Source organism: Phoenix dactylifera, chromosome 9 (assembly GCF_009389715.1).
Source record: "Phoenix dactylifera cultivar Barhee BC4 chromosome 9, palm_55x_up_171113_PBpolish2nd_filt_p, whole genome shotgun sequence".
Classification (NCBI taxonomy): Eukaryota; Viridiplantae; Streptophyta; class Magnoliopsida; order Arecales; family Arecaceae; genus Phoenix; species Phoenix dactylifera.
The window spans coordinates 19,111,063-19,131,589 of NC_052400.1; the positions used below are offsets into that span (position 1 = coordinate 19,111,063).

At 38.6% G+C, this 20,527-nt stretch overlaps 1 protein-coding gene, 1 long non-coding RNA gene and 1 pseudogene across 2 annotated transcripts; 2 read left to right on the forward strand and 1 right to left on the reverse strand.

Annotated features, from left to right (window-relative positions):
- Nucleotides 1–5,245: 5,245 nt before the first annotated feature.
- LOC103719134 lies at nucleotides 5,246–11,349 on the forward strand (annotated as a pseudogene).
- Nucleotides 11,350–13,578: 2,229 nt separating this feature from the next.
- Nucleotides 13,579–15,614, forward strand: LOC103715405 (CBL-interacting protein kinase 5). Its single transcript, XM_008803388.3, has one exon. It carries the CDS (start codon nucleotides 13,689–13,691, stop codon nucleotides 15,348–15,350), a length of 1,662 nt encoding a protein of 553 aa, XP_008801610.3. The 5' UTR covers nucleotides 13,579–13,688; the 3' UTR covers nucleotides 15,351–15,614.
- A 3,369-nt stretch (nucleotides 15,615–18,983) lies between these two features.
- Nucleotides 18,984–19,672, reverse strand: LOC103717293. Its single transcript, XR_605686.3, has 2 exons — nucleotides 19,436–19,672; nucleotides 18,984–19,339 (listed from the first exon to the last, which is right to left on the reverse strand). It is a non-coding gene; the product is annotated as an uncharacterized LOC103717293 (long non-coding RNA).
- Between the last annotated feature and the right edge of the window lie 855 nt (nucleotides 19,673–20,527).

Below are 20,527 nucleotides of genomic sequence, written 5' to 3' on the forward strand. Positions count from 1 at the left end.
TTTACTACCTAGAATGAAAAAAAAGAGAAAAAAATAGGAGAAGAAAATGGAAAACAACAAGGGCTTGCTCAAATTTGGTGGAACTAGAAAATAAAAAAAATCACAAAAATGATTGAAAAATATTGAATTACTTGGTCATTTGTTATTTTCTATTAAGTTATTATCTTTATTATAAAGAGAATTTTATCTATTTGCTTTGGATGTGCAAAAAACTTTTACACAGGTATTCTTTTCAACATTTATCTGTTGTCATATTGACAAAAATGTCAAAATTATTATATATATTGATAATTTAAATATATTTAGAAGAAAAATGTAAAAAAAAATTTACATAAAGGTAGCATTTTTTCCATGAACAGATAATAACGTAGAGTTACTTATTTTGTCTTCTTAATAGGTATTCTTTGACTCAAAGACGGGGTAGGCCTCCACCTCTCTCTCAACCGGAAAAGGGAAAAAAACTTTTTTAATAGAATAAATGGTGATTTGACCACTGTTTTGTCTTAAATTTTAGCTTATACTTTCTCAACGCTAACAACTTTATGCTTGCTCCCGTCCAAAGTGCACAAATCGGTGCCCACACATCAAGAATAAATGTTTAATGCACAAAATTATTGTTTGGAATATAGATAGATAGTTAGGATAGACCATAAATTTTCTTTTCTTTTCTATCCTTTTTCTTTGGACACAAGGAGGCATTCATTTTTCCTTTGCAATTTTATCCTCTCAATTTCCATATTATAAGAGGAAATAAAAGGTGGTGTCCGTCCATGTTATTATAATTTATATATGTTTTTTCAGGAGCCTGAGGGCCTAAGTTAGACTTAATTCGCTTTGGAGTAAATCCAGAGAGATGATGGTCATGATTCATGATAGCATCCATCCATGGTTTCGGAGTAGCTCCGAAGGAAAGACAGGTACAACTCCTCTCTCTCGAGACAGCCAGTAATGAAGCTGTCCCTCGCCATTGTTGTACCCCCGCCGAGCTTTTAGACTGGACGCGAGTAAATGACCGACCATAATAATGACAGCGGCGTTGCAACCTCAGGTAGTCCGTGTAATCGTGGGTGCGTGGGGTTCGTGATATTAAAGTCATTATGATGATTTCCTCGAGCTTTGGGAGCGTGGGGAGCCACTCAAGAAGGCCGGCACGCGAGATTTTGTGGGCTCACTATGTATCTGTTCCTCCGTCGCTGTAAAGTATTTTAGCTAACTCTATTGGCAATGCTCATGCGAAATTAGTATGAGCAGTCGATTTATCTCCTTCAAAAAAAAAAGCTTCAATTGGAGATTCTCAAGACCACCTGCCCTCTCAATGGAGAAATAATATCATGTGCATCATATGATCATGCATCATGTTCATTAATTTGGTTCATTTTTCTCATCTTGGTGATTGATCTATAGGAACAAACTAAAATGATTGGCACGTTGCACAGCTATATTGGTGCATATAGTGTATGATACACTATTTGCTATCAATAGGGCATGTGAGGTCTGGTCGGGCCCATCTTTTCGAATTCATGAGTGGAAGGTCATATTTGATATGGAGGGTCCATTTTTTTTGATCTTCTGATTAGCCTTTTTTTTTTCGATCTTTGTTTTATTTATAGATGATACTTTCTGGGTTTTCATTTAGGTTAGGTTGGCATTAAGTAAGGTCGAAGTTAATTTGGTGGAATCCACATGGAGACTGAGAGAAAATGAGATATCTGATATCTACGTTGGTTGAATATCTAATGAGTCTTGTTTCTTGTACCTTAAATTGTAATACCTGATGTTTAGACTTATGTAAGTCGAATGACATCTCTGGTTTTGGCGATACTATCAAAATTCATTGTGGATACATAGCTGCAAGACTTCATATTTCATGTAATTATTTGTGACATGTTTCTCGAGTTTTTATGAAAACTACTCGGGTGAAACATGAATTTTATAAATTGAAGCTCTCAGCATGTTATGGCTAAAACTTTTCATATAATAGAATGAAAGAGAGAGAACGTGAGGGGAAAACAAAAGGTGGTGGACGAAAGGAAAAAATAGTGAAACGGCTTGAGGACAAAAAGGAGGATGGTACAGAGTTGGAGCGGTGGGTGGACAAAATGAGGAAGAGGAGTTGGTGAAGAGGACGGAGCGGATGGAGGAGAAAAGAACGGAGAAGAGGACATGGAAGGGGAGATGAGATGGAAGATGGGTCTTTCCTGAGATAGGAGCGTGACATATATTTTCCTTTTTCAAGTCTGATTTAATCAATAATATAAAGAATTAGATTTGATAAAAGTATATGGTATGCTATCTATCTCATAAAATCCGATTTAAAATACTTGTTGTACCTAAAACTTAGAATGGTATGTTGCCTACTTAAATAAATAAGCCCTGTCATAATCAAATTTAATAAAATCTTATTTTTTCTGGAATCTAATAGCCAAAAAATCAACATCAAGCATTGAAGATTGACATTGTAAACAATCAACAAATGCAATTTCTGTTATTGTCAACTTTAGTAGTAGTAATAATAGTAGTAGACGAATCTGGTGCTTGATCTCTACGCCATTTGTTTGAACTAGACATAAATACAACTTGAGCTCAATTACCAAACAAATCAAGGTGCATTGTTAACTTAGGGTGGCTTGGGAGGGGAATGAGATATAAAATATAGTTTCATAAGATCGTTCATGTTTGGTTTGAGAGTGATCCTTCTGCTATAGCGTATGGATTAATAGAAAGATGCAAACACTGGCCATATATTCTTGCATTAGCAGCTTCACTAACCTCCTTCAAGTGTTCTCTCTCATCTCCACAGTGAAAGTAATTGATCTTTTATATTGCAGCAAATATAGATATGGATTTTTGAGAGAGTAAATTTGGTCTCTGATTTTGCTCCAGCTATTGCCTATTAGCCTTTGGGGGAACGTATATTTGTGCCAGTATAATTTGCAAACTATTCGTCCTTTGTTTACTAGGAAAATAAGAACAGAAGCAGCAAGGTGCGACCAAGCTTAAGACATTATTATTTAGCATGATTGTAATGCTGGCCAAAAATCCTTCATAAGCGTATGTAACAGTTTATGGTTGGTAGGTAGCCCAATTAATTCCAGTCTAATGCACCCTTCAATTAGTAGTTCTCATTGCCTACATTCATCTGTACATCATAATTGGCCCAAAACTAGCTATTACTTATGCGATGTGTAAGGTACAATTTTTTTTTCAATTATTAATAAAATGTAACATAGAATTTTTATAATAAAATAGATAACAGAAATAGAATATAATATAATAGACATAAGAGCCTAATTATTTTTTAAAATAAAAAAAATATATTAATGGTGTCGATAGTTCTTGTGTCCGTGTGATGAATGAAAAGCTTAGCACAAACTGTATCTTTATTTTAGTTATATATAATAAATAATAGATGTTTTTTTTCAATCATGGCGTACTACAATATAAAAAAAAAATCCTTTCACTCTAGGGTACAAAAAATTTCAATAGGTGCAGGACATTGTCGAAGTTGCACGTGTGAAGCTCATGACTTTTGGTCAGGTTTCATCCTCTAAGAGATGAGTCTAGAATATGCATCTATACAAAGGAGATTCATGCATAGCTAATCATCATGGAAACATAACTTTACACATTCATGGCTCACAATTAAAATAAATTTCATTTAACCCAAATGGTTAGATTTAGGACATTACTGACATCTTTTTGATAGAAGGAAATTATATAGGGCTAATCCTCATCCTCCTACCCTACACTTATCTCACCCATCAAGAGCTAACTCCAGCCAGAATTAAACCTCACCCTCTTACTTAGGTGGCAGGCCATGATACCATCCAAACAAATGCTTCATGAAAATAATATATTTATTATTAAATATTATTAACCGAAATAAATAATTTAGAAGTATAACATATCAACTCTTTTGACGAAATTTATCATGTAAAATAAAAGTATGGATACTCTGAAATTTATGTGAATTGGAGAGCTCCAATCTCCAAATCACTACTATCCATATATTGTTCCATGAGCCATCATAAAATTGATAATCTTTTCTTATGGTAACATATAGGTACGCCCGGTAACATGTGGATGACCGTGACTTAGAGATTAGATATTTTCACCTCATATAGAGATTGGAGAGGACTTGAACCCATAAAATTATCTTCTATTATACAAGAAAAACTATACCATGCATTTAAAGAAGAGGAACATTCTGTTATCTATATATTTTATCTTAGACATTCCAAATCAATCAAATCTGTTTGAGAAAATTTGCATCCATCTCTATCCATATTCCTAACTCATCAGATTTTTTTTTCATTTTTTTTAAAAATATGGATGCTTTTTTTTTTCCGATTCACATATTTATTTTCTTTATCGTTCACTTTTTTATTTTTATTAATTTATTTTTAATATTATATATATATATGTTTGAATATCTGGTATGTATAAATAACCCCAAGAGAGAAAGGATGGCATGGACGTGCCACGCACGATGAGATCGGCCCCACCATGAGGGAGGGGGGGGATGGAGTGGCGTTTACGGGTCCGGTCCCGATGGTTGCCCAGGGCCCACGGGTCTCCAGTCAAACTCCTCCCCACTAAGTCTCGTGTGAATCCCATTTCTCGCCGCTGCCGGCGACCAGTTTTTCTTTTAAAGGAAAAGGGAGGCTGAGCCACCAAATTTACGAGAAAAGTATACATGCGAGTCATATATATATATATATATATATATATATATATATATATATATATATATATATATATATATATATATATATATATATATTAGCCGCCAGTCGTTGAGAAAAAGTAGATAAAATAATAGATAATACAATGAAGAGGATATTGCACCTCAATAGTTAGGAGTTAAGTTTAGCTTCTGTTTTTTTGTTCAATTTAGCTTTCTATTAGAATGCTGCTTTCTTTCCACCAAAAAAAAAAAAAAAAAAAAAACAGTTCTTGAACAGTAGTATATTATATCATCAGAAATTCAGCAAAATTAAATAAAAATATTTTAGTTGAACTACCATCGTGATAATGGCCGTCACCAGCCAGCTAGCTGCTCGTCGCGGCCCGCAAAAATAAAATAAAAAATAATTGATAAAATAACTGAAATCTTATCTCAGTTTTGAAAACTTAAAAACAATAATGAGGACCGGAAAAAAAAAGAAAAATGAGGAAAAGATGGGGATCGGATAGGGGGTTGGGGCTGGAGAGAGAAAACAAGAACCGGGACACCGAGAGGGGGGGGGGGGGGGGGGGGGGGGGTTATGAAATCCGTCGAGCAACTTCGGTAAAAAGTGCAGAGAAGAGAGGAAAAAACGGCAATCCCCACTGTGCTCTCTTTTTTCTTTCACTCCCAACCCTGCCAACCCCCAACCACGTTCGCCTCATGATCCCCTCACCCTCCTTTCTCTCCGGCATTTCATCAGATAACTTGCACCATTCAAAGTCTCCTTCGAATTATTTCTTCCTAAAACAATCATTTCCCCTTCTTCCTGAAGGACCAAGTTAAATCCTAAGCCTTTCTATATATATTATAAAAGACGAGGGACAGAAATCTGAAAGTCACTCCATGGATTGCCCAAGAGATTTCTACGTAGATAGGAGAAAATTTTGGGTACAGCTTGTTGTTGCACGGCGCGATTCCCTCGTCGGCTTCGGGCCTAGGAACCGAGAAGGGAAACGTGCATTGCTGTGAGAGGAGAATCTGGCTATTAGGTTGAGTCTCGACGTTCCGGGGGGTCGTCGTTGCCGCAGCCTTCGGCATTGAGAGAAATGGGAGGAAGAATGGAATCTTTCTGAGCCACAGCTTTACAAGGTCTTGTGGGTTGTCGTGATGCTTCATCTGCATAGTGATGAATGCCTGTCGCTTAATCTCGAAGGTTTATAAGTTTTCTTCAATTTCTTTATAAATATACTTTCTATCACTGACACTAATGCAATCTTTGTCTCCTAGTGTTCGTAATGTGGTTGGAATTGAAGGATTGGCTTTGTTGGAGTTCTGCTCGAAAGTCCAGGTTGATTCTAATGGCGCCCTTGAAAATTGGGATCCTTCGGACTGCGACCCGTGCAAGTGGTCAGGCGTCCATTGCACTGACGGCAAAGTAGAGATTTTGTAAGTTCATTGTCCTCTTTTTCCCCTTTTGGCCCATAAACTTTGAAAAACCTTTTGTCGTTCTTGTCGTGATTTCTATCCCTTTCACTTGGTATTCTCGAAATATTTGCTATTTCACTTGGTTGACATTGATACTCTTGCTTTGTTGGAGCTAGAGAACATGCGATCCTCGATGTGTTAGGGCTAAGGACTAATTAAAAAGGCACATCGCTCATGTTTGCTATTGATAATTGATAGCAGCAGGAGTACAAATCCAGTTCTTTTCTGACTATCAAGAAATGATGCCATAATGAATTGGCAATCCTTAAAAGGCTACTAATTGTTGAATTGAATATTGTATCCATGAAGAGTAGAACAGGCTGATTGTTTGTGCTTTATGTGATTGGGAATTGCAAATATCATGATTGAAATTCTCTATATGTTTGTTTCATCCCAGAACTACTTTCACTTCTACAATAAAGCATCAATTATATGTTTCCATCTGCATGCATGCGTGCATATTCACAAACATACACAAGCACATGCACATTGAGATCTGAATTTCTTCTATCTGCATATAGCTCCTTTCTGCAGTATTCTTTTGTAGATCAAACTAGTATTCATAGAATTGCTACTTTGAACATTTACTGATACATGAATATGTCAGCTTCTGGCATAGTGGTCTGCAACAACTGAAAAGATAACACCTTTATGATGCCACTCAAAAGAATACTAATATGTTTTCTTGACATCTTGTTTTTTGTAGTGGTAGTTGACATCTTGCCTTTTTATGAAACTATCTGGATCTTTCTCTGTATACTCTCTCAATTTCTTTCAAATGTTTCAACAAAGGAAGCCTCCTATTTTACAGGATCAAGTTCAGAAGGGGCTCCCCTGCACATAGCCATGGAGAGAAACATGGCATGAACTTACCAAGTGAGTGTAGATCCTTTTTACTGGTAAAGATAAGCTTCATGGCCATAACCAAACATGCTATATATGCCTTCTAACATTATATTCTTCCATCTGCTGCAGGTTTCACTGAGCAATATCTTGTGGAAAATGTATGGCACATTGTAAATTCTGTTCATCGTAAGCTACTTCAGGATGCTCACACTCCCTGCTGCTCCGTTAAAAGGTGTCATTCCTCAAGAAGTTGTTGACGTTCCATCTACTGGAAGTGGCTCATTTCAGGCAGTTCCAAATAATGGGAGTGGCAAGGACCTACTTGCAGCATTTATTCAGCAGAGAAATGTACCTCCTGCTTCTATTTTACCTCATCCCAAAGGCACGCCTCCAAAAGAAAGCAATACATAGGACAATGACTCTGCACTAAGTGGAATAATAAGAAAGTGGGCACTTGTTCTTGTACTTCCAGGGCTTGTTTTACTTCTTACTATTACTGGAAGCACTGTCATGCGCCACATCCAGGGAGGGGACAAAAAAGCTCCTTGGAAGACTGAACTAAGTGGTCAGTTGCAAAAGGCACTCATTACAGGTGAGTCTTTATTATCTGATTCCATTTTTTAAGACAATAATCTGATTGAATGTTCGACATGCTATTACATTAAATAGAAAATGGAAAAAAGATCCCATATTTCTTCATATATCCAGGTATTAAAAATAAGATTATTATTTATATTAGACACATTTTGGTAGCAGCTGAATGAGAACCTAACAATCAAGAGAAGTAAATGCAAATGGTGATCTGTTCTTATTAATGGAGCCCGAGGTTGCAGTTGTAGGCGACTGAAATTATCAATTCATGACATTCCACACACAACTGGAATGGCTTTACATTGCTGCAGAGATAGATAAGGCAAAACAGATTGGTTAACAAGACATTGTAGAGAGAGATATGGAGACATGGAGACATGGAATGAACTTGATGGTGCTACCTTTGGTTACTCAAAACTTATGTCAGGTTTGGGACTTCATGGAGAGGATTGGTAACTGCTGGAGACAATGGGTTGTTTAATTCCTTGAAAACTATTTGAGAAATTCAGCAATTTGATCTTCCAATGATAGAAGCTATGCGGAGAGTCGACATCAATTTAAGTTTTACTTTACCACTTGTTGAATAATGAAATTGGGAACCTATAAAACATACCATTTATCGCAACAAAGTGGCAGAGTTTAGTGACGCTGACACCCATATGATGAAGACATCTATAGCCAAATTACCTTGTGAAGTATCCTTGTCATTGCGTGATGCTCAACCTTAATTTTGGCAGGAGAGACAATATCATGATTTTTACCCTTTCAACTTCTAAGAAAAATGAAGTTTCTCTCCCAGAAAGGTTTTTAAACTGGGTCCTTCTCATTTTTCGGGGTTTATAATCACAAACAATGATCCTAAAGGAACATACATCCGTCATATAGCATCTAACCAAAAGGTTGCCTGCCCAATCCATCGACATTGGCATGGAGCTGTAGCAAGAGTTTTGTGCATAAATATAGAAGCAAGAAGTGAGAGATGGTGCTGCAGAGGTATGGAATTGGATAAAGTGTAAAATGAAAGGAGAAAGTGATGTTGTGATGTAGGTATGATGTAATATCTGGACTGAATGTCACAAGTGATTCTATAATGTTGGTATCAAATAATTGGTTAGTGCTGCATATGATATGAACTATGTCAAGTGGGAGATTTTGGACCCCACCCCACCCAACGTGACTCTTCATATTAAGACATAGCTACATCATTTATCAGAAGTCACTTGAGTCATTTAGGTTGGTGAAATTTCTGAGTAGTGCTTCACTACAAGGAGACTTGTGGAAATCGCCCACTCAGAAGATCCAAGAACATAGATTGCTAACCTCGATCTTCTATGTCCTTGTGATGTACAAAATTTTCATTGTCTAAATGAGTTGGTGATGGGTTCCCATCTTTAAATCAAAGAAAAGAAAGAAAGAGTATAGACGACCAAAATATTCACTTAACGAGAAAATGTTGCTTTAGAAGGCATTTACAGAAGAACCATTCTTGATGTTGAGAGCAATTTCTTTTTAAATATGAAGCTCAGTTGAGCTTGAGTTGTCAGTGAAAATGGCTTGGTCATATAAACTCAAGGTGAACATGTTATACCGATGACTATACAACAGCACTCAGACTTGATGCATCATATGATCTTACCAACTGGCTTTGTTGACTTGTCAATCTTGCTAAGCATATCAACCCTTGTACATTTTTTCCTATAGTGTAAAAAGTTAGTACTTGATGAGTGCAGGCATTGCACACAGTAACATTGTAAGAGTGTAATTTTAGCAGTAACTACCATGTTCAAAAGTAATATCGAAGACCTTCTTGCCATTGACTTTCGTGGCTTGTTAGGCCCCGTAGCAGTATATTAAGACTGGAGCATTTACCAGAGATATACTGAAGAAAGAGTCAGTCAGCAGTCCACAATTTCCATTCTTATTTTTCGTTTATTCCTCTTATATTCAGTTACTGTTGCAAAATTAATAATAAGCATGACATAGTTTACATGACACAGATGACGTTTATAGCAAGCCTTTTTATTATGACTATGCTGGTTTTAAAGCTTACAGCTTCAACTTTCAACATTCTGAGTTTTTGTCTCCAACTGGAGGTTCCATAATTTATGCTTGTTCTTGCAATGTCAAACATTTTTGAGAAGAAGTGCAGTATAAACATTCAGCTATATCAAATAATAAGTTTCTTAATTTAAATATAGCTTTTCATCATGTAAGTATATAACTTTATAAAATGTGAATATTTCACTTTATTTGCATATCTTCAGGGGTACCAAAATTACAATGATCAGAACTGGAAGATGCTCGTGAGGACTTCAGCAACATTTTAAATTCTTATCCAGATTGCACTATGTTTAAAGGGACGTTATCAAGTGGAGTTGAGATTGCTGTTATTTCTACCAAAATTGCATCTATCAAAGATTGGTCAAGACGTTCAGAAATGCATGTTGGAAGAAGGTTTTTGATTCTTTGTCCTTGTTATTTTATGCATTTTGAACGTAATTTATGTTGGCATATCTCAGCTATATATATATATATATATATATATATATATATATATATATATTTCCTTTATTCATATTGTGTAGATAGACACATTATCACGAGTGAATCATAAAAACTTCGTCAATCTTATTGGTTACTGCAAGGAAGATGAACCCTTTATGAGGATGATGGTGTTTGAATATGCTCCTAATGGGACTCTATTTGATCATCTTCGTGGTAGGAATCCTGATCTGATGATTTAATTGGATTTTGAGAGGATTACAAATGCAAAGAACATATTGACGTTTTCTGGCTTTGCAGTCAAAGTATTTGAACCTCTTGAGTGGGGTGCGAGAATGAGGATTATTATGGGAATAGCTAACTTCAGTACATGCACCATGAGCTTGACCCGCCCGTGGCATTCTCTGATCTGCATTCAAATTGTATCTTTATGATGGATGATTATGCTGCCGAGGTATGTTAACATGTCTCTCTGTGTACTACTTTTCTTCCACACTCTTTGTACGAAAATTGATAATCCTCTACAGATTGCCGATCTCAGTATGTGGAAAGAATTCTGAATCACCTTTCAGTGATCCTTGGACCAATGTTTACAGTTTTGGATTACTTACATTGGAAATCATTTCTGGAAAACTTCCATATTCTGAAGAACAAGGTTCCCTCCTGAATTGGGTAAGACCTGCTTTTACATCCTCGCAGACAATCGCATAAGAAATACACCCATTTGTGTGGCTATTTCTTGTATTTGTCTGCTTGCATGCAAAAGTTTCTGTTGATGCTAGAAATTTGGTAGTCACATTTTTCTCAAAAATCTGTAAAAGCGATGCAGGTTTATTTTCTTGAACATTGTTAAACATATTCTTGCTACCGGTTTATCTAATTTGCTAAATTGACGGGCCATGGAGTATATGAATGATAAGCATAACTTTAGGCATCTGATTGATCCCGTATTGAGGAACTTCAAATACAATGACTTAGATATTGTATGCGACGTAATTCGAGAATGCATTCATCCAGATCCAAAGCACAGGCCAAATATGAAGGAGATAACTGCTCGGTTAAGTGCTAGCGATCTCCCCTGATGCAGCAACACCAAGACTTTCTCCTCGTTGGTGGGCAGAGCTTGAGATCCTCTCAGTGGAAGCAAGTTAAAAGAAAAATTTTGACTGGTTACCCCCATTGTATTCCCCTTTGTAGAATTAATGCAAAATATTTGTGCATGCGGTTGCTTCTTCTCCTATACTGATTTCACTGTACCACCCATTCTCTTCCATATCCCGTCCAGCAGATTTCTCTCTCTCTCCTGTTCTTTTTCCTCCCCACTGGCAATTTCAATGAAGTGTGATCCACGGGGTCATGCGTGGTTTATTTAATCTCCCAACTTACAGGAACTTTGAGAGGGACTGGGATGTGAGAAGTACGAGTGCTTGGATTTGAGGTCTTTCTACAACATATTTATTGCAAATTTTGTAGAATTCTCAATCCTTTTAGTACCACTTAACTTGCTGGCCGTATTTTTCGTCCTATTGGCCAAGTGCTTGAATCTACCGATCAAGTATAACTTCGGCTTGCTGATCAAGTACAATTTGGTTGGCTGACTAAGTACAACTTCAGCTTACTAGCCGAGTACTTTGGGTTGCTGACAGAGCTCTCGATTTATATTTTGGTACTCGATCAAAAGCTGTACTTAGTCGACCCACTGAAAATGTCTTTTTTGAAAACTTACTACTATTCAACGAAAAACCATTCTATGAAAGTCGGCCCACTTCCATTATTTGGCTATTGAACATGTTTAGAAAATGAAACTGGACAGGAGGAAAGAATGTAAGCTATTCTTCAAAATTTGGGCATGATCATAGTTAGAATTTTACCACCATGCCGACCAAAGTTGATAACGACATCATTTCAAGAATAATGGTTGTAGACCTAAGACTATTGTTATGTCAAACACTTCAAAAAGCCTTTCCAGATACATGAAACTAGAACTCACTTCCCTCAAATTCTACAATTATACGTGCATATAGGTAGTAACCTCAAAAATTAATTTGATTTCTTCTTACGAAAGAACTACTGACCTCTATTCAGATGCATGATATCTAGTGGTAGGAAGTCCATCTAGATGGCAGAATAGACTGAGTTGCTACCTAAATCCTTGCTGACAAATTACGCTTGGATCTGGATTGATCTTAATATTCTCGGCTATACGAGCGATGCCGGTCGAAGTCACAACTTCATATATACCAGTCGAAGCCCCTCTTGCCTTGGCCGCTTGATGTATACCCCACAACTCCAATAGGCATCCTTCCATCCACCAATTTCTTTTCTTCCATGACCACAAGAATCTGGAAGAGCTTCCAAGCCCTGTAGTGGCGCCGTGCCATTTTCCTCGGCCAACCTTCTTCTGGGCCACAAATCATCAAGTCTATTTAGATGTTTCAGTGCCGTCACCAGTCCACCCAATTTTCTTAGGATGCCCACACTACGTTGATGTGATACTGCTGAAGTGCTCGTTTAGGCCTCGAGGAAAATCCTAAACGTTGTTACGCCCCACAGCAAAGCCAAAATTCCATAACGTTTGTCCACAATGCATGAGGCCCACTGCAAAAGATTCTATCTTGTTCATGACATGTTGGATTTTGAATGGATACGATGATTGATAGCAACCTAAAGAGGATATCTATTACTGGATTCACCGAGAAAAATCGATAGCCCTCTAAATAATGAAGAGAAGACAAAAAGCCTTCCAGAAATATCTCGTTAAGGGACAATCTTTGCTTGCAGTAAGCTCTTTGAACTGTCCCTCCTCTAGCTGGTGGCAGGAAATATCCCCACGCAAAAGGTTAGTAACGTGGGTCTAAACGACCACGATATCCTACTCCCATCAAGTTTTCTCATGTGTGGCCTGAGATAAGTCTTATTTGTCATGCATCTGTTATAGTTTCCATGATTTTGTTTGTTTTTCGAGTGAGGGGGAACTAATAGCTTTCAAGATATAAGAACATCGGAAAAGAAACAATAATGTCCACAGGATATAATGAGGGAGAACTAAAATATTCATGTGGGAATAGCACCAAAAATATATAGCTTTCAGATATAAGAACATAGGAAAAGGAACAATATTGTCCTCAGGATATAATGAGGGAGAACTAAAATATTCATGTGGTGATAGCACCAAAAAAATGTAGCTTTCAAGATATAGGAACAAAAAAAAAAGGAACAATAATGTCCTCAGAATAATGCACGATAATTTATAACATATACTCCTAGTAGGCTAGTAGTTTGAGGTTCAGCCACCAACGTGGTTAACAGCCATATAAATGGAAGCACTTCTTGTCGTGCACGCTCGAGGCTGGTTAGATCTCAACGAGTTTGCGCGGATTTCTCCTTGCAAAGCTCTCGTTGCATCTAAGGCTCACGAGCCATAGTTTCAATACAACTATCGCTCATGAGCCGTGACGTACCAAAGATAGCACCTTCATAACATCCACAGCCTATGTCCGGAGAATAAGACACAAAATTCCTCACCCGTCTCAGGGTCGGTCTATCTTTAGCCAAGCGATTTCTCCATACCGGCTGGGAAGGAGCTCAGGAGTTTATGGCCTCATACTCAGATAAACAACCTGAGACACCAAACCACCCCAACCCAACCTCTCTCTCTCTCTCTCTCTCTCTCTCTCTCTCTCTCTCTCCCCCCTCCTCCTTGGAGGATCCCATCAAACCTGCCAAAGGGCAAGGTGTTTGGTTCCTCCAATTGCCCTTCTCTCCGTCATGCCATGTCCTTCAAGAGAAGGAGAGATGCAGAGAGATGCATTCAGAATCTCCCAAGCTGATCACCTTGTTATGTGATCAAGGCAATTCCTCAGCGAAAGGCGACCAAGAGATGGAGAAGAAAGGGTCAATCCTGATGCACCGGTACGAGCTTGGGAGGATGGTGGGGCAGGGGACCTTCGCAAAGGTCTACCATGCAAGGAACATCACCTCTGGCCAGAGTGTGGCCATTAAGATCATCAGCAAGGAGAAGGCCCTGCGAGTTGGCATGATCGACCAGATCAAGCGGGAGATCGCCGTCATGCGCCTCGTCCGCCACCCCAACATTGTCCAGCTCTATGAAGTCATGGCCAGCAAGACCAAGATCTACTTCGTCATGGAGTACGTCAAAGGTGGCGAGCTCTTCAACAAGGTGGCCAAGGGGAGGCTCAAGGAGGATGCCGCCAGGAAGTATTTCCAGCAGCTCATAGGGGCCGTGGACTTCTGCCACAGCCGGGGAGTCTACCACCGGGACCTCAAGCCGGAGAACCTCCTCCTCGACGACAATAGCAATCTTAAGGTGTCAGACTTCGGTTTGAGCGCCCTCAGAGACTCTCACAGGCCAGACGGGCTGCTCCACACAACGTGCGGCACGCCAGCCTACGTCGCCCCAGAGATCATCAGCAAGAAGGGGTATGACGGGGCCAAGGCCGATATATGGTCTTGTGGGGTCATCCTCTTTGTTCTACTGGCAGGCTACCTACCATTCCACGACTCCAATCTGATGGAGATGTATAGGAAGATTAGCAGAGGAGAATTCAAGTGCCCTCAGTGGTTTTCTGCTGATGTTCGTAGGCTTCTAATAAGAATCCTAGACCCCAGCCCCAGCACAAGGCTCACTATTGAGAAGGTGGTAGAGGATCCCTGGTTTAAGAAGGGATTCAAACCGACAGTAACATATCCGCCGGTAGATTGCTCGGCCAACCTCACAGATGTGCGTGAAGCTTTCAGGACTAACTGCGAAGATGACGAGGGCGACATAAGAGCTGAAGGATCTCAGACCATGAGACCTACTAGTTTGAATGCATTCGACATCATCTCTCTATCCCCGGGATTTGATCTTTCAGGCCTGTTTGAGAGGGAGAGAAGACAGAAGCCGGAAACTAGGTTTACAACCCAGAAGCCGACATCTACAATAGTGTCTAAGCTGGAGGAGATTGCCGAGAAGGAGCGGTTCAAGGTGAAGAAGAAGGATGGGATTCTGAAGTTGCAAGGGAGCAAAGAAGGAAGAAAGGGGCAGCTGGCCATTGATGTGGAGATTTTCGAGGTCACACCCTCATTTTATGTTGTGGAGATGAAGAAATTGGCTGGAGATACATTGGAGTACCACAAGTTCTGCAACCAAGACCTTAGGCCTTCGCTGAGGGATATTATTTGGACTTGGCAAGGAGGGGATCAGCAACAGCTCCCAGTGCTGCCTCTGGCGCCACCACCTCAGCCTCAACCTTGACAGATGATCTTCCCATCTTGTGGGTCCATCATCCTGATGTTTCAAGCTTCCGTTTTTATTTTATTATAGTATTCCAAGGATATCATAGGTTTTGCTCATTGGAGCAATATACTCTACTACCTTTTTTTTTTTTGTTCCTTTAACTTGCACTTCGTAAGCAATAGAGTTTTTTTTTTTGTGATGAAAAGGGAGGGGGTGGGTACCCACCCTATTTTCATTTAGGTGTAAATGGTATTTCTCCGGCTTCCAGCAGCCGCCCTCTTCGTTGTTTTCTCCTCTGCCTTTCCGCCCTCGTCTATGTAGGGCTCGTTTGGTTCGCAGGAAAAGGAGGGGGGAAAGTGTGGTCAACGGGAAAGTAATGAAATGCCTCTTGTTTGGTTGGAGTTTTCAAAGGAGAGAGATGGGAAAGTTGTATTCCCATGGGAATATGATTCCCACATTTCATGGGAAAGTCTTTCCCATGAGAAACATGGGAAAGTTACTTTCCCATGAGGTGGGAATCACTCCTTTTTTATTTTTTCCCAAAAAGACCCTTCAGCATTAAAGAAGCATTAAAGAGGCATTAAAGACCTAATTTTTATTAAGGGCATAATAGGAATTATACATAACTTTCCTAGGAAAGTGGATGGTCAACCAAACATAAGCACTTTGGAAATTTGTCACTTTCCCATGGTTAACCAAACATGCCAAAAGTACTTTTCTAGGTATCCTCTTCCTAGGAATTTGATTCCCAGGAATCATATTCCTAGGAGGAAAAATACTTCCCGCGAACCAAACGAGCCCGTAATGGAAGTAATCAACTCCGTGATGCCTGTTTTCCATTTTCATGTGTAGTTGAAGAGGCTGGTGCTCGACCATGTGTGGGTGAGTAAGCTTCCAAGTGAAAAAACCCTGCCGTTCTTTTCCTCCCAGAGCGTCCAACATGTAGTTATTCCTTGGTTCCTCCATGCTTGGCGGAAAGGTAGAAATATGATAGATTTGCGTAGGAAGAAGAAATATTCACTTTAAATTACTCAACTCGAATTTTTCAAAAAAAAACCTTTTATTTAATCAATTAATAAAAAATAAGGTACACATCATCTACATGAAATTTGTCCTCACATAATTCGGATTGAATTTTTCTTCCTAATTATAGTAGAACTTTCTTTTCTAAAATAGGCATTAGAAACAAACTGAAAAAAGTTAAAATTTTTCGAAAAATAGATTTCAACTTTTACATCAACTCTGCATTCTGTCGCTTTGTTTGATTCTTCTCGGATAGAAAAATACGTCTAATCAATATTTTACCTAACAATCTAGTTCAGTCGATGCTGAGTTGCAGATCATATCAGAACCAACATAAATGATGTTGCATCTTTAGTAGCCTACAAGGAAACTCTTCCTCATCATAAAATCATTTATTTGAATTATACCTCCTAAAGAATTGAAAAGAAGCAAAAAGAGCAAACATTCTGTAGCCTTAGAACAGGTGAATGACTGCAAGAGGTAGTACCATAAAAGTTACGATAGAAGTGCCCAAGCTTCACCACATCAAGATGCAACAATGATTCACTGTCTCAGCACCCCGGTTTGCATCAGAGGCTGAAACTTTGCCCCCTCGCAAAATGGCTTAGTTATTACAGAAAGAAATCCAGTAGAAGGAACAAGGCAAACAAATATTAACTGCCCCAGTCACATAGCACATAACATATAGAAGGCCTTCATTGGCCAGCAATCATCTTCAGCCCAACCAGCATGAGTCCTCCCTTCCCCAATCAATGCCGATGAAATCAGAAGAGAATACCTGAATTTCAGGAGCATCAAAGGTTTGTACAGGGAGTCAACAGTCCCACCCATTATCGCATAAAACATTATTCTCCACCTTGGAATTTAATTTCGTTGCTATCTTGGCAAATGAGTAATAAAGTTAATGGGGAAAAGGCAACTCTACACCACCTATCTGACTGAAATTTATCTCCAATAATGCTGCTCATCATAAATCAAAGCATATCCAAAGGAGAGTCAAGGTATATATGCCCACTAGCATTATCAACCTTTCTTCATTTTCTTGTTTTCTATCATGACGATAACAAGAGAAGCAGCAGTAAGGACTGCACGATCTCGCAGCATTTCCAAAGGACTTTTGAATCTCCTTGATAGTAGCAAGAATATGAATAGAACCAAGAAAATTTAAGAGATAACATACAGAAGCAAAAAAGGTTTATGTGCTCCTCAAGGACTCTAGCTCTCAGTAAATCATCTTCAACAAGATGAACATCTTCCTAACAAACCTTTGAATCAATAGATTACAATTCCAATTTTTCATTTAGAGTCTACAATATATCTTACTTCTATGAGTGCATCTTGAAATTAGAGATGATTTAAAATAATTGAAGTAGTCTTTGTTGATCAAAATTTTTGAAAGGTCTTATCGTAAACAACAGTTTCACTCATTAGTTTCAAATTTCACAATGTAGCATTGTTTTTTTTTTCTTTTAAAAAAATAATTGGATGAATTATAAACTTTGTTAATAAACACCAATCTCTAAAAGTTCCTTCACCACTTCTGTTGGATCTATGTTAACAGAAGCAGCAAGAAGTACCAAAATAATTGCCCTGTTATTATGAAGAAAATTACTTTCAAGAACGGTGAAGCAAGAAGCACCAAAACAGATCCGATAGATGGAATCACGGAAGGATGCTTGTAGATTGCAGTCACAAAATTGGACCTGCTAAAGTTCACTTTAAGATGAACCTATTATGAAGAAGATTGCCTTTGGAATAACCTAAAAGAAAAAGAAAATAACATAAAAATTTTATGCAGCCATGAAGGATCTTGCTTACTGTAATAATGCCACTTACACTGCTAGATGGCAAACGAATTGAAGCTTTTTTAAGTTACATAACCAATCAATCGCATGTTTCACATTAAGAAGAAAACTCAAACTCTATGCGCTCAGGAAGTGAATTGTACATCAGCTAACTTTTCCAAAAACTAATATGAATGATGTGACATGGAGAAGAAGAGTTCTAGTGTAGATGAAAAAAGTATAAAATGTTATTATTTTAGGCAAGACCAAAACTCAAACATCTTTAACACCAAGGTTCGCAACATTTGCTACAAGCCAATCCTGTCTGTTTAGATTGTGACCCAACCTGTAAAAAGGGGAAGACAGGAGTGACAGTTCCCTATGTAAGAGGGGCTCTTGGTGGGAATTCTCGGATCTTCTAGAAAGAATGGGCAACCTGATCCATATAAGGTACTTTGTCCTGTGGAAAGAATGTGCAAGATATCTAAGAAAGGTCTGCATAATGGTAGGATAAGGATTTTGCTAGAAGCCAAGTTATACAGCCCTCTAAGTGCCAATTCTGATAAAGAAAGCATGTGTAACATACAAGATAATAGGATCCTTTCGAGGGATGCCCATCTACAAAGAGAAGCAGCCAAGAAATATACTTGTTTCTTGAAATCAAGAAAGGCATCCAAGACTCTCAAGAGTTATCAGGATCGCATATGCCAAAACAGATTATTACAAAATTTGCAAGAACTTTAGACAAAAGTACATGATCTTCTTCCATTATGTGAGCCAAATTAATGCCAACCCAATAATCCCATAATATATAGAGCTTCCCTAACTATAGTATAATCAAGAGTTGTAAATAATTCAAAGATTCTTATCAAGAGAATGTCGAGATAAAAAGTCCAATCTTACTCAATAAAAGCGTTATTGCAGTAATTTTTGTACATATTTCAATCCATTTTCCTGATGTCCAGCTAAAACCAGCACGGCCTGACTAAGTTTTATGGAAATTCATGAATGAATTAACATAAACAGAAAGAGAAGATAGAAGGAATCAGGGGCAGAAGGAAACCCTAATCAAGATTCAAGATTTAGGGGTGGCGGCAGCTCCGTTTACCATCTCTGCCGGAGCCTGAGGGGTTTCGGCCGTCTTCATGGCGGCCTTCCGCTCGTAGTCTTTCCAGAGGTTGATCCCCTTGGTGCAGATGACTGAGAGAGAGCGGGGGAAGGATATGTGTTCAATAATACAGTCGGAAAGATACAAGAAGGGAAAGGGGTTGGAGATTTGAGTACAAGAGAGAGTACCTCCGGCGCCGACGAAGTAGAGAAAGCGGACGAGCTTGGTGCCGACCTCGTCGTTGACCATGGCGGGCAACGTCGAGGCTACCTATCTGGCCGAGACTCCGTCCAACGGGGAAGATCCGAAGATCACCTCTCCGGCTACCCTCTCCTTGTGCGCTGCAGAGTTCTAATCCAAACGAGTTCGGAGAGGTCCCGTTGTGGATCACCTACTGTCCGTGTATTGGAGAACGGTTCGTGATTGAGCGGAGTCCACCGTCCATGTCTCCTGATACACGTACGTCATCCCCAATCATCGGCCGTTTTTTCCCAATATGCGGAGCAGATGATCTAAACCGGTCAGCCTGGACCGGAAGAATATCCCACGATCCCATTGGTCATGCATTTTTTATTTTACTTCTCCAAATTTTCTGGATCTACCACTGTGCCAGTGGGGTGGGCGGATATTCGGGCTATGATCCATGGCGGGATGGCCGTGAAGACACAACATGTGTATAGAAAGGCCAACGGAGCAGCGAATTATGTGGCTTCATATGTGGCCAATTATTCTAGAGATACTTTCTGAGCGAGGAAAATGACCTACCTAATGCATTCCAGAACTTATTATTTTTTGATTTTCTTGGTTGTATTTGTATCCGTTATATACGATAAGCATAAGAAGAAAAAAATCTCTAAATTTTAGAAAAAAATATTTCATAAACATCAGTAGGCCTACCATCCATGAGAGTTACAAGAAAGATGGAAAGCTATAATATTTTTTATTTTAATTTATTATACACCTGCATTTCACTTTTGGTAACCATGCCTCTTCTATTTTTTAAAAAAATATTTTATTTCATAAAAAAATGTTAATTATACCAGAGAGTGAAGGGAGAAGCCTTTTTTTTTTTTCAACAAAGCAATAGCCAATTCAATATAGGTGCATTTAGTGAAAATCTATATTTACACATGCAATAAAATAAAGTTAAGAGCTTGATTTGGTCACTAAAATAAGAGCTTGATTTGCAAGTTGCTTACACATGCAGTACATGTGAATTATCCTTACTATGAAAGTAAGAAACTTTTATAAGTCTCAACTCCCCTTTATAGTTGATTTTT